Raw genomic sequence first — 14,402 nt, forward strand, 5'->3', positions numbered from 1 at the left:
TCCAAAGAAGACTACAATCACATATGACAGGCTTTCATCTTTTAATGTATTACTTTGTCAAAGTTACGACAATCACCCTGCCATGCGCGCGCACACCCACACACGCACACACACACACACAGTACATTAGGTGTCAATACTGAATGGGGATTACACGGTTGAACACAAGCACTCTGATGCTATTTGTGACATGCCACAGCTAAAAATAGGCTAAGTGCATGCTAATGCATTGCTACATGAATGACAAACATGCAACATTTAAATACACTCATCCATCACATGATTGAATGTTAACATATTTCTATCCTTTTCATCACTTTCTCATTAATATGATCACAATTTCTTCATACATACATCAAAGATACTTTTTTTTTTTTACTTGATATTCCTTATTAATAGCTTTACTGCACTCAAGTTTGGCAGAAGCTTCCAAAAACAGACACACACAAAAACAAAACAAGCAGACTACATGTACAGGAATTACAAGCCAACACCTTGCATTCTGTCTTTTTTTTTTTTCAGAACAACACCATTATCTTGATCAGAAATGAGTGAAACATAAATAAGTCAATCCTAAATTTGGATGAAATAATGAATGAATGATCCTTCATTCCAAACAAAAGCCAAACTTTACATTGTAAAGATCAACATACGAAAATAAATATTTTCTCATCTTGACTCAAGAGGGGAAAAAGAAAATTACTTGACATGTTTGTTAGCACCTTCTGCAGGCCTATTTCTTTCCATTCTTTGACTTTTACACAAAAACAACAACAACAACAACAACAACAACAAGATTGCCAAGTGGAAGACGAGGCCGCTGTCACCAAACTGCAGTACGACAACACACATGAGAGCGGGCGGGGATTCATCAGTGGAGCTGTCAGTCATGGGGAAGGGGCGGGGTCACACTGCTGGATCTTCACTGATCACTGATGGAGATTCTGAAAGGAGCAAACGTGATTTGGGGAAATATGATCATGCCAAGGACATTGGAGATGTTGATCACGTCAAGAATAAAGCACAAGGCTTGAAATAAACACGTTGGCAGAGCACTTTGTGGGTCCAAAATTGCATTTTTGCTCTTGGTTGTCTGGCAAATGTGAGATTGCAAGCACGCGAGCGACAGCAAATAGAGTAATGTCTACTGGGAGCGCTTTTGTAAATGATTGTAAATTGTTGTCACAAACTCGATGTCAATTTGTTGAGCCGCAGCAGTAATCAGCTGAAGCTCGTTGCTTGCGAGCTGCTGCAGTGTAATTAGCACAGCCACTTTGCCTCGACTTCCGACTGCCTGTTGTGGGTGACGAGCATGTGTTCAGCCCAGGAAATCTTTTTGGACACAGACATTGACGCCTGACGCTGTTTTGCTATTTGATGCGATCTGATGAGGCACAAAATGCAAAATTTTGCCTGGCAACTGCTACTAACGACGTTGTGTGACCTTGCCGTGCTTGATTTCCAGTCTTGCACAACAAGCATATTTGTTGCAATTACCTGGGAACTCCAGGCGGTGGCGCCCTGTTGGGACGAGACGGTACGGACGCTCCGGGGTCGGGGGACGCAGCAGGACGTGAGGGGGGGCCGGGCGGCGCGCGGGCGCCTGGGCGAACGGGGCCGGGAGGGGCTCGGCGTTGCGGCGTGGGACTGGACATCGGCGACCTGGGTGGGCGGGGCCAACTTTATTTCATGACAACTCACTTCTCCACGTCAGGCAATTGACAACACATCCATCCAGTTATCCGTCAGGCTGTCCATCCATCCATCTGTCCATCCATCCACCCATCTGTCTGTCTGTCCATCCATCTGTTCATCTGTCCATCCATTCATCCATCCAGCCATCCGTTCATCCATCCGTCCATTCAGAACTGCTAACCTCCAAAACTTGATTTCCATAACAACTGGTCACACTTTCCAGATGGTTTACAACATTTTGTCAAAAGCATTAATTACCATGCAACGGTTACGGCAACATATGAAGTCACAGCATCATACTGTTGGATTGCGCAACACAATCCTGATTCTTGACAACAGGCTTCCTCACTCCTGGTCGTCGACGGCCAGAGTCTCCATTCCAAAGAGCAAGACGTTTATCAGGCTTCTTGCGCAGCTCGCTGATGTGCTGCCGATTATATGAATCAGCAGTGTTGGTGGATGGAAACATGTAAATCCTGCAAGACTCCAGCTCTTGAGGACCAGAAGTGAGAAATTCTGCTCTAAAATGTACGTATAACCACAATTGGACTTGAATGTTTGTTATTGGAAGCGAGTTGCTGCAACAAGCTTGTAACATGTGAATCAAAGTATTTGACATTTGAGTGTGCCATAGTCCAAAATCCAATTTACCCTTGTATATATATCCATCCATCCATCCATTTTCTTGACCGCTTATTCCTCACAAGGGTCGCGGGGGGTGCTGGCGCCTATCTCAGCTGGCTCTGGGCAGTAGGCGGGGGACACCCTGGACTGGTTGCCAGCCAATCGCAGGGCACACAGAGACGAACAACCATCCACACGCACAAGCACACCTAGGGACAATTCGGAGCGCCCGATTAACCTGCCATGCATGTCTTTGGAATGTGGGAGGAGACCGGAGTACCCGGAGAAGACCCACGCGGGCACGGGGAGAACATGCAAACTCCACCCAGGAAGGTCCGAGCCTGGACTCGAACCGGAAAGCGGACGTGCTAACCACTCGACTACCGTGCCGCCCTTGTGTGTGTGTATATATATATATATATATATATATATATATATATATATATATATACACATACAATATGCATAGATATAGAAATGGATGTACTGTATTGTACAGGGTAACTAGTAGCAGTAGATTCGTGACCATAATGTTTGTTGAGTGGACGAGCTTCCAAAGAGCCAAATGCCACAAACAGTTTCCAGCAGGCAGGTAAGCAGGTAAGCAGGCAGGCAGCGTACCTGCGGCCCGAGGGCATCCCCGTCACCTGCAGCCACGAGTCGTCCACGGGCGGCGGCATGGAGGTGGTGACGGTGGAGGTGCTGATGTCGCCGATAATGGTGAGACCTTGGCGGAGCGCGTGGTACATCCTCAGCATGTCGTCTCGGTGCTGAGCCTGACACATGCGGACGGTAGAAGATGCTAGGGGGCGCACACATGCACACAAAAGAGCGCCAGGACGTCTGCCCTACCTGCTCCTGGGACTCCTCCATCAGAGTGTTTTGGTCGCTACACGAGTAAAGCTGAGCCAGGAGGTCGGCGTGAATGAAGTCCTTGGTCTGAAGAGCATCAGAGCATCCATCAGCTGTGACATCACTTCCAGGGCGTGCGTGCATATGCTCTACATACGTTGTTGACCATCAGGTGCATGATGGTCTTGGGGACCAGATCTCTAATGGTGCGATGGATGATTGACAGGTAAGAGTCCACCAGGCTCCTGACTATCTCCACCTGCCTCTCCAGCTGAGGATCCACACTGTGAATTTGCCCGTCGGTGCTCGACTCCTCCGCCTCCGCCTGCACCAAAAAACACACACACATTGCATTACAATTCACACTTTGCAGTCCAGACGTTGCCCCCACTGGGTCCTTTTTGTCTTTGAGTCATTCTGTCAGGAAGGGGTGGTGTAGGAGGCAGGACCCAAATGCACCAAAAGAAAACAAAATCCCACCCCCACAGAACCAAAACATGACACCCGTCAATTTGACAGCTCTATTCATGTGTGGCTGGGACCCGCGCGGTTGCGCCGCTGGGCTTCCGTAGCAACTACCACTCAACGCGGAGGAATTTGGCTTTGAATACAAGCTAGATCACCATATTAAAAAATAATAATAAAATAAAGATATATATATATATATATACAAGATCTACTTGTTTTACAATTTTAGTAGTGTTAATGAAGAATTGGCTTGCATCAAGTTGTGTGGCCATTCAGAGTGCTCAAATGCAGAGCTCCAACAGCAGACTGCAGCCGGCTCGCCGGGGGCAGGGCAATCACACAGGGAGAGGCGGAGTTTTACTGAACCGGGCGTTTTATTTCTGCGATAGAAAAATAACCAGCAAAACAGCTACATATTTCATCAAAAATGACATCATAACATGATGTCAAAGGGAAGATTTCATCATTCGATGCCTATACTCAACTGTTGCAAGGGCTTCAAATGCAGTGAGCGAGGTTTGGTTAGCATTTAGCGTCGGCCATCTCGCCAACTTGGTTTGCGTTTACCTATGGCTAAAAAATCCGAATTGGGCATCAAGACCCGCCGTTTGGATGAACGAAGAGTTCATCCCAAGTGGTCGCAAAAGAAAAAAAAAATGTTTTCATTTGACTCACCTTGTCTCGATCCTGTAGGAGAACAAAGCAAATTGACATGATCAGTGAAAAGTTCACCATCATCATCATCATCATCGTCGTCATAAAGAAGAGTACCACGCTGCGTTCAGGGTACACCCCAGCGCGGAGGAACGAGGCCTTCCAACTGTCCACCTCCTCCTGAGACTCGCTGGCCAACTCCAGCTGACGGTAGTCCTTGTAAACGTTCCTGAAAACAAAAACACACATTGTGCATTGCACGCGCGGACGTATGGCGTGTATACTGTCGATGTGCACGTACCTGTGTTCAGTGTTGAAGAGGGCAAAAATGTGCTTGCTGGACATGAAGCTCTTCTCGATGTCTTTCAGCTTGAGGTGGTCAACGGTCAGCATGTACTTCTTGTCCTTCTCCTGCAGGGGGCATCGTCACAATTGTCCTCGTCATCATCATTAACATCTGAGAAGCCAACGTGCACCTTTTTTTTTCCCCTTCAAAGGCAACATTTGGAGGATTGAAAAGGGAAGTCAAGTCCAAAATGTTGTGCGCATTGCAGAATATTTTGGCCGCGCTCCCGCCAGCCCAACACGCTCGCTCATGTGATGACGATGGAGGGCAAAAACAAACAAATGCCACTTTTCAGCCATCCAAGCAAGCAAAGAAGGAAGCTGGCAAATTGAGGCCAAGGGCCGCGTGACAACTCGCTCTTCTGTTTTGCGAGCTTGCTCACGTGACCTTTGACACCACGGCTTGAGGCCACCGTGACGGCCATTTCGCTCAATGTTGCGAAATGGCGGCGCCCTGGCAGAGGAAAAGGGAGCCGTTCATTTGCGTCATTCTTTGTCCCCCAACACAAAATGAATGCGAGTAAGCGCGTTTGGTCCTAGCAGGGGCCCAATATGGCACGCCCAGGATACGACTAAGCAAAGTTTGGACTTGAGTCCCTTTTCACTGCACTTGTTTGCAATTGCAAATGCCCATTTTCAAGGTCCTGGCTGCATGTGGTGTTGCCATTTTGAGACAAATCCACAAAAACGTGACGACGAGCGCGTGCATCTTACCTCATCGTCTTTGTACCAGGACAGATTCTCAGCGGTCAAAACAAACCAGTACTCTTTGGCTCCGCCCTTCATGATGCTGATGTTGTTGATGGTCAGCCAGCCTTTGCGAATCACCTGTCGGCAAGGTCAGGTGGTAGCTCAGCAGGCGATCACGCCAGCGGAGCCGCACACTCACCATGATCTCATCCTGAGCGCAGCAGAGACAAGAATGAGTCTACAGAGCAAAGACGACGACGGCGGGCGGTCGGGCGGTCGCGTGCCGCTTGCTCACGCACCTGATTGCCGCTCGCCTTCTTCTTGCTAGCCTGACTGCTCTTCTGCTGAGCGCTGGCGAGCAAAACACAAGCAACAGCAAGAGAAAACAATGACAAGGTGCGCTCTCGTTTGCGGCCGGCGCTGACTTTGAAAGTGTGACGGAATAGGCGCCGACGGAAGCCATTTTCCGCAGGCCACGAGCCGTACCAAAGCAAGAACAAAAAAAAACACACAAAAAAAAAGTCATTTTGTCAAAAGAGAAGGGGATCTGCTCAACATGTTTAGAAAAGCTTGTGATTACATGAAAACGGGGGCTAAAATTGGTTCAGGCATCTCAAAACATATTCATCATCATCTCATATTCCAAACGTGGGAAATAGTTTCACATAATGGAGGTCAATGATGAAATGAAGATATGAATGGAAATGCACCAGCTCGTTAAGATGGAAAAGAGTTTGCTTGATAAGATATTTGATGGCACTGGAGCAAAAATGACAACAATTCCCCAATTTGTTGGAGAAATTGCGGCAGTCATAATGCAAAGCATTGCCATGTGTTCTGGAATTGCCCCTTTATTAAAAGCTTATATTCACAAGGCACGACAAGAATAGATTGAAATCAGGTGCAAGAAATATTCTTTGAGAAGAGGAAGCTCTTGTGGTTTGGATATTCGAATCCTTCAGGATTGGTTGAAAAAGGACAAACAATTGGTCAACATTTTCTTGGTTGCTCGTAATAACAAGGAAGAGCTTGACACGAGAAAGCAAAATAACGACAATCATACAGGTGGACAATTTCTTTCCTTCTGGGTGACATTTTGATAAAACTGACTTTCATTTGGACAATGACTTATTAATAAGGCAGAAAAAAAAGATATCACTCCCTATTTGTTCTTGTATAGTTTCACCGAAATAAGTTGCTTGTGAAGAAGTATGTATATGTGCTTCATTTGGTATATTAGACACATTTGTATGAAGAAGACAGGTGTTTTGCACGTATGGAATGTGATGTAAATGGTTTACAAATTAAAAACAATTACAAAAAATTTTTTCATTTTGTGATGGAGGTGCAACGAAAATAATGATGATGGAGTGACAGACTGAAGATGAGGGACTTGCCCTCGACCTCTTTAATGCGCTTTGCCTGTAACAAAAGTTCTTCTGGGAGTTTTTATGTTTAAACAGTAATCAAAGTGTGAAAAAGGTGGAAGGAGCTTCCCTCATTTTCGCCTTCCACAACAAGAAAATATCCGTCATCACTAATCAATGTCTTACTTTGCAAAACCGATAAAGTCTTCATGGTTGGTGTTGATGTAGGCCAGCTCGATGTCCACCAGGAGCAGGACCTGACGCACGCACACGCACACAGGACAGGTTGGTCAAGCGAAATGAAAACCGACTGGATGAACATTTGTTCTCCCTTGAGCTGCTGCTGCTCAGCTAGCTAACCATCGTTGTCATGTTAACGTTTAGGCCAGAGCCAATACAAAAGGGGCAATCTTGTTATTGCATCATCAACCACCGCCAGCACTCAGCAGCCCACTCAAATGAGAAGCGGGTCCACCCTTTGACATGATTGGCTTGTAAAAGCTTCAACTGGAGAAGGCGTTTGACACATGATGACGTTTGTGAGAAGCAAATCCGTCAGCAAGCATGGAAGGAGGACGCCATCGTCCTCACCTCAACCCAATCGCTAGATAACTTCTCTATTCGACAGCCGCTGCGGTTCTTTGCCGATTGTTCCGTGGAGCGGGACCAATGATGCAACACCCCCTTGGAGCCCTATTCGGCCTTTTCCGATGAATTCTCTCAACCAGTGGCTGAAGCGTACGATTCGTCCCGTGTCGTCCCATCGCAACGTCTTTGGCTCGATGCAGCGACAGCGCGAAGGCGGGCCGAATATCGGGAAGGCTTTCAATAGGCCGAATATCGGGAAGGCTTTCCCTTTGCCGGCCAGCCGCTGTTGCGTGTTGTGGAGTGTCCTGGTTTGAGCGCCGCCTGAAAAAATAGGAGCGCGGCCGGCCGTCGCTCCCGCTACAAGTCAAGCTGGAGCGGAGCCAAAATCTCAGCGTCCCAGCTGCAGAAAACGCAGCGGCTGCATCCACACAAAGGTGGAAATGGAAAAGCTATTGACACGCTTCTGTCATCTTCAAGCTGGCAAAGGTTTTGGCCACCCACTCGCCATCATCCAAGGCCTCCGTCAACCCCCCCCCCCCCCCAAAAAAAAATGATTCTCTGCTGGGTGGAGCTTCTGGCCAAGATGTCGTTGACCTTTGTCCATTGGGGGCCTTTCAAAGCCTGTCAGGCTCTTTTGCCATCAAGTGCAACATACAGCACATGGAGGTGACAGACAGACAGACAGACAGACAGACGGACGGACGGACGGACGAAGCGTACCTGCTCTTTTGTGCGACTTTCTCGATCTCGGATGTGCTGAGTGACGATTCTTTCCATCTCCTCTCGCAGCAGCGGGTACTGAGCCAACTGCATGACAAAAAAATTGTCAAAGAGGTCACGTTGTCCAAACGGGACAGACGTTTGGACGAGTCCGGATGGGATCCGGTGCAAGTCCAAGTGTGAGTGGAAGCGCCACCTTGAGGGCACAAAGTCTGACGGTGTTGACCAGCTCGTTGATGACCAGGTCGATGCACTTGTGACAAGGTTCTTTAATTTGACTCATCTGACGCTTGACGATGGTCTCGAACGCCATGTCGGGGGTGAACAGGCCTGTCCTGAACACACACACACACACACAAACACACGGCCGTTAGATGCACGCACGCACGCACGCAAGTGCTGCGCAGACATCATCAAGTCACCTGATGCCGTGAATGTTCTTGATGGCGTAGCTGATCTCTTTGCGAAGGGTCTTCTCGTCACTCTCCAACTGCACAAACACGCATGCACATGCATTGTTGGCTATCACAATTGAAGGCGTACATGACAACATCAAGTAAGCAAGGAGCAAATGCTGCCCATGTGGTGTTAAGAAGACTTATGCTGGACCAAATTCAGACGTGAAGTGAGACGGAGGAACTCCGTTCCGTTCCGTTCCATTCAATTGCCCAAAACTGGAAGCAGAATTGCAAATGAAATTCCAACTGCAGAATGGAGCATTGAACTTCATGATGCAACATTCACGTGTACTGGGCAAGTTCTTTACAAATATCCTTGTAAGCAGCTCATGTCCACAATACTTCATTTGAGTAAATAATCAAGTTCATTCCGATAACTTTTGCATGGCCACTAAATGTCTACTCAGATCAAAAGCATCATTCAAACTTTCTAGTTTGTATTTATTTTTGCCCTTGCGGAGTTGACAAGTCGAATTTGGTTATCTTAGAGCTCCCCCTTGTGCTTGTTTGGTTCATTGTTTTGCTGATTAGGAAAAAGGGCCACATCCAATATGGAGGGACGATGACTCATTGATGAGTTAGGCTGGCTGTTGGATCCACTCATCTCAATATATGGCTGGATAGCCGATAGGCCAAGACTTCTGAAGTGGTGAGGCGGCCATATTGCTCCTCCCAAGATACGTTTCTCGCCATACCATCCAATACATTTACACGATACAACTTTGTGACAGTACTTAGAAGAAACAGCATCATTTATGGTGTTTTAAATGTGTTAAACATAAACAAGACGACTTCAGACATTTGACAACTCGCCTTAAATAGATGTAGAAATTATATCTTAATGATGTTTACAGGAGAAAACTAGTATATAATTTTTTAATAAAGAATTGTAAGTAATTCAACAAAAGATGCCTCTGCCAAATCTAATATTTGGCTCTTTAGAAGTGAGCAAAAAAAAAAAAGGGGGGGGGGGGGGGTCTTCAAAGCAGCACATACCATTCCACTTGTTCATTTTTTATTTAAAAAAATAGTGACCACCCTGGTACAAAACCCCACCCCATCTCCGGCCTTCTACTAAGTGCCTCTGAGCTGTATATGTCTCATCTGTGCGTGTAGCATATAGTTGATACAGTAGTCTGCTGACGAGATGGGAGGAGCAAGATGGCCGCCCTGTAGCTATAACGGCTTGCACGGGCCTGTCAGGGCTAGCGCCTACCAGTCATATATTCAGAGCAGTGGTTGGATCCCATTTCATTGTTGCGACGGACAACAATTGTCCTCCAAAGGTGTTTTTGTTGTTGTTGTTGTTGTTGCATATGCGATGTAATATGTGGCGCGTACAGTTTGCAAAGGCCACCTTTGTCACGATTTGATTTTGCAGCTTTACCACCACCTAAAGAGGGTTGGGGTCAGAGGTCATTGTTCAAATTGTCCCGAGCAAAAGTGTGATGATTTGAGGTTTGCTGTCGACTGTGCTTGCTGACAAACTGGCCAGCAGAAGGGAAGATGATCAACAACATCAATTTCAGACAAATATGGTGATATAACTGCGGTATGACACCGCATGCGTGCGCGATGCGGATCAGTCTCGACTGCGTGCTCCGGACACGCCAATTTCATAGACAAAACCTCCCCGCCGGCTGCGCACAGCTGCGCTCCGGCAGCTCCGTTGCCGACAACTTCCCGCCCACCGTCTCTTGCGTGATCGCGTGTGGCCTTAAAAACGACGACAAACACACAGGAAGTGTGTCTCTGCTCAACTTGGCAGCGGAAGGAGAGGTGGACTTCCTCTCGTTGAACTCACCGGCCGTCCACTTGCTTCTGCCATCATGTTCCATGCAGCATCTTTAATTAGCTTGTGTCATGTCATCCATCATTTTGTGGCTTTGCACGTCCATTATCAATCTCTCCTCGTACATGTTCCCTGGTTTTTATTAATTTAAACCGTCAAGAAGCATGTTGAGGTTTTGCTGACATGATTGACAAATAGCATTTAGCGAGTATTTTATTTTGAAATGGAGTCGGTTCTTGATGTGTTCTGTGCTACTTTGCCATTTGACGGATGCCGACGGATGCGTCGTCTGGTATAAATAGAAAATAGGTCTATTCACGACGGAGTTGGTCCTCATTCGATGCGCAGCCGGCCGGTGTCATTTTAACAAGCTGATCGAATCCAAATGAAACGGATCCGCAACACACATGCATACGGCGTCATGCCGGGGTAAGGAGCTCATGCCCAAAGGAAAGTTCACTCGTTGTCCTTTTAGGGACTTTCAAAGTCTACCCTAATGAGACAGATTGTTCTCATTGTTCAAACAGAACTTCACTTCCCACAATGCCTTGCGATTTGCCAGTCTTTCAAACGTTGCTAACGCTAACGCCACATTGTCAGTCAGGTGATGGACGAGCAGGCGGGAGTTCCTCACAATTCAATTCCACTTGCACTCGTGCAAATTGCGGCACTCCATTCAACTTCATCCAGCCCGCTCAATTGTGAATTTTGCTTGGTGCCGGTTGCCGTGGCAACAAAGGAAGGCGGCCCACACGATTGTGGCTTTCTTTGAACGTGGAATGAGCCGCCAATCAAGTTGCGATGCGTGAGCGAGCGTGCACACTTACTTTGACCAGGTCGAAGGGGAAGCGCTCATGAAAGATGCGGTTGATCTTGGCTCCTCCCGACAGCTCGCTGGTGTCCACCTGGTCACCGCAACCTTCGATTCTCTTCTCAAAGTCCACTGCAAACTGCTGCACCATCCTGAGGCAAACACGCACACACGCACAAATGTTTGCAAGCGACGTCAAGTGCTGAAGATCGACATGCGCGTGCGCGTGGGCATGCACCGACTGCAGCAAGGCCTTGGTTTTGCGGGCGGGGTCGTCCGGGTTGAAGTTCTTGTACTCGGCCACTTCCTTCTCAATGTCCAGCAGCTGCTTCTGAAGTTTGCTGCGCAGTGCGGGCAGCGTGTCTCGGATGTGGTTGGTCAGTTGCTGTGGCCAAAGCGCGACAAGTCAAGTCAAGTCACATCCAACAAAGTCAGAAGGGAGCACGTATGCACCTGGTTGAGGACTTTCTGCAGGTAGGCGGTTCCCATGCGCTCGGCCATGTGGCGGTAGGCCGCGTGGGACAGGAAGAACTTTTTCTCCGCCTGCAGCGCCGCCGTGATGTCTTTCCGCCCGTCGATGTCCTTCTGACTGCGGTTCACCACGCCGATGTAACCTGGATAACATTTTTGGCTTAGTCCTCGGCAAGTCCTTCCTCAACGCAACACAACACTTCAAACCGGGCCTGACGCCGACGTGCCCAATCCAGGACCAGAAAGTTCAAATCCGGCCAACCTGCCACAGTTTGCCTTTCGCCGACGAGAAGCACCTGTGCCAGCGTGATGAGCCGGACCTGGATTGGACACCTCCGGTCTTGATGCTCAACTCAAAGCCAGGAAAACAAACGCAAGCCGACATGAAGGCGACTCATGGAAAGCAAGGAGCCGATTGGCTGTCGTCACAGGTGTCCGATCCAGGTGCGGAGAGCCAAAAGCCTGACACAGTTCGCCGCTTGAGCTGAAGCACCTGTTGCCTTCAGGCTTTCGGCTTCCTGGTCGGACAGCTGCGGCGTGCGCTACCTCTGCGAAGCGGCAGCAGTTTGTTCTCCAAGATGTCTCTGGCGTCCGTCCCTTCGTCCATCAGGTCCAGTTTGGTGATGACGCCGATGGTCCGCAGACCTGCCAAGATAGAACGTCAAGAGGCGGCAGAGAGAGGACGGGGTGAGAGGGAGTTGGTGAGCTTCCACCTTGGGGATCCACCTCCTTGGCGACCTTGAGTGCATCCGAGTTGGCCAGGTCGGAATTGGCGGGAGAAACGGCCAGCAGGAGGCAGTTGTCCTTGGTGACAAACTGCATGAGCATGTCTCGGATCTGCTGCTCGATGTCCGCCGGCTGGTCGCCCACCGGAACTTTGGTCATGCCAGGCAGATCCACCAGCGTCAGGTTCAACACTGACGCAAACGCAAAACGAAAATCACCTTTCGTTTGGAACACAACAATCGTGATATTGTGCGTTACCGTTGGGCGAGAAGACGCGCAGGTTGATGGGAACGGGACTGATTCCTTTGTTCTGTCCCGTCGCGCGATCCGTTTCCGCTTCGATTTCCTGACGAACCTCCTCAAAGTCGGTGAACTTTTTCCCCTTGCAGTGCAGGAATTCTGCATATTCTGACGGAAAGACGTCAGTGGGTTAGCGGCGTTATTAGCCAAACGCGTACCCGACCGGCCATGCGGCGACTCCTCAGCCGGTCGCTCGGGGGTGTTCATCGGACGCGGAAGCTGGCGTGACGGTCGGATCAGCGCAAGTCACGCACGCCACATGTTGAGAAACGAGCGGGTCTTCGCACCGTTGAGGCTAACGTGCGACAAACGTCAGCAGCAAATCAGCTTTTAAAAAGTCATTCAAATACACGTTATGAAATTGTTCATTCCTTATAATCGGCCAATCCATGTCATTGCATTTATTCATGTATGCACTTGCAAAATGATTTTATTTCTTTTATTTTTTGTGTGACCTTTCAATTTGCCTCTTTCTACTTTATCTGATGAATGAATGAATGAATGAATGAATGAATGAATGAATGAATGAATCTTTTGTTTAGTGTTTTCATTTTTGCTAGATAGAGTCATTTTCAGATTTGTTTGTTTTGAGTTGAATGATTTGAGGAGCCCAGGAAGACAATCGACCACTTTTTAGTGGGGATCCTCATCAAGAATTAGAAAAATCAAGGTTGCATTCCAGGGGCCTCATTTATCACCGGGCAGCTCGGAAAATGACCTTTCCCATCACCAACAAAGCGCACACCTGAGCTACGCACATATGATTGTCAAGGAATGTTGAAGGTTGACTTCCAAAAAACAATTACAAAAAAAGCCTCCATCTCACCTGTTGGGCAGTTGATGAGTTGCAGCACCAGGGGGCGCCGTGTGACAATTCCAGACCCGCGTGGGAGGAAATCTCTGGTGGGGAAGGCATTGGAAATTGGAATGATTGATTATCATCACGATATGCATCTTCGTGCCAAATGGCGACGGTTTATTATTATTGCTTTGCCTATTAATGCGCCAGCTTTCCTCACATTGACGTGCTTAAATTCATACTGATTGAATTGCGCAGAAACAACATTCGTTCTCAAATCAGACAATCGAAACAAATATAGGAAATCGACTGTGATGACATCACCAATGCCAATCATTCAATTTGATTGCGATCGTGTACAGCGTGTCCAACGTCGGTTCCGGATGTGCCGGAGTCCTGCAGGTTTTGGACGCTTGCCTTCTCCATCCAACACACCTGAAAGCTTATCAGCAAGCTCTGCATAAGCCTGATAACGATCCAGCTCATTGGAAACAGGTGCGTTGGAGCAGGGAGACATCATCATGCAAATACCTGCAGGACTCCGGCCCTCCGGAACCGACTTTGGATACGGCTGACATTGGAATCCCCAGCAGCTGATGGAGTCCGGTTGGATCGTAAAGATGGACTTACTTGCCCACGAAATTCTCCAGAACCGAACTCTTGCCGGCGCTCTGGCCGCCCACCACAGCGATCTGTGGGAGGTCAAAGCTGGAGTTCTGGCCGATGGCCGCGAACGCGTCCTGCAGCCGGTTGACCAGCGGGATCAGATCCTCCATGCCGCGGTTCCCCATCTTGCGCTACCGGATCGACGCCTGCCTGCCTGCTGCTGCTGCTGCTGCTGCTGTTGTTGCTGCTCTCCCCCCCTCCCCGCCTCGTCACGCGACGCTGAGATGCTCGTGAGCGTGTGACCTTCAGCTCCTCCTCGCGCAAAAGAGCGAGCTTGGCACATCCGGCCAGTCTCTTTCAAAACAAAACAAACTTGTGCCATTCCGCTTTTTTTTTTTTTTTTTTTGGAGTCAAGTAGTTTTCATTTGTGAAAGGG

The 14,402-nt window shown here is 48.3% G+C and overlaps 1 protein-coding gene across 1 annotated transcript; it reads right to left on the bottom strand.

Annotated features, from left to right (window-relative positions):
* Positions 1-22: 22 nt before the first annotated feature.
* LOC144018673 (dynamin-1-like) lies at positions 23-14,288 on the bottom strand. Its single transcript, XM_077521113.1, has 23 exons — positions 13,991-14,288; positions 13,388-13,461; positions 12,520-12,669; positions 12,249-12,452; positions 12,082-12,180; positions 11,518-11,678; positions 11,307-11,449; positions 11,081-11,216; positions 8,426-8,493; positions 8,200-8,338; positions 8,004-8,090; positions 6,882-6,952; positions 5,628-5,679; positions 5,528-5,539; positions 5,353-5,466; positions 4,595-4,704; positions 4,411-4,522; positions 4,315-4,326; positions 3,329-3,496; positions 3,172-3,258; positions 2,941-3,095; positions 1,498-1,662; positions 23-944 (listed from the first exon to the last, which is right to left on the bottom strand). Exons 1-23 carry the CDS (start codon positions 14,149-14,151, stop codon positions 923-925), a joined length of 2,502 nt encoding a protein of 833 aa, XP_077377239.1. The 5' UTR covers positions 14,152-14,288; the 3' UTR covers positions 23-922.
* Between the last annotated feature and the right edge of the window lie 114 nt (positions 14,289-14,402).

This window comes from Festucalex cinctus, chromosome 5 (assembly GCF_051991245.1).
Source record: "Festucalex cinctus isolate MCC-2025b chromosome 5, RoL_Fcin_1.0, whole genome shotgun sequence".
NCBI lineage: Eukaryota > Metazoa > Chordata > Actinopteri > Syngnathiformes > Syngnathidae > Festucalex > Festucalex cinctus.

Coding starts and splice junctions, on each gene's coding strand:
- LOC144018673 (XM_077521113.1), bottom strand. CDS start 14,151: ATGGGGAACCGCGGCATGGAGGATCTGATCCCGCTGGTCAACCGGCTG. Junction 6,953..8,003: donor AAAGTCGCACAAAAGAGCAG/GTACGCTTCGTC, acceptor TGCGTGCGTCAG/GTCCTGCTCCTGGTGGACAT. Junction 4,705..5,352: donor CCTGGTACAAAGACGATGAG/GTAAGATGCACG, acceptor TGCCCCCTGCAG/GAGAAGGACAAGAAGTACAT.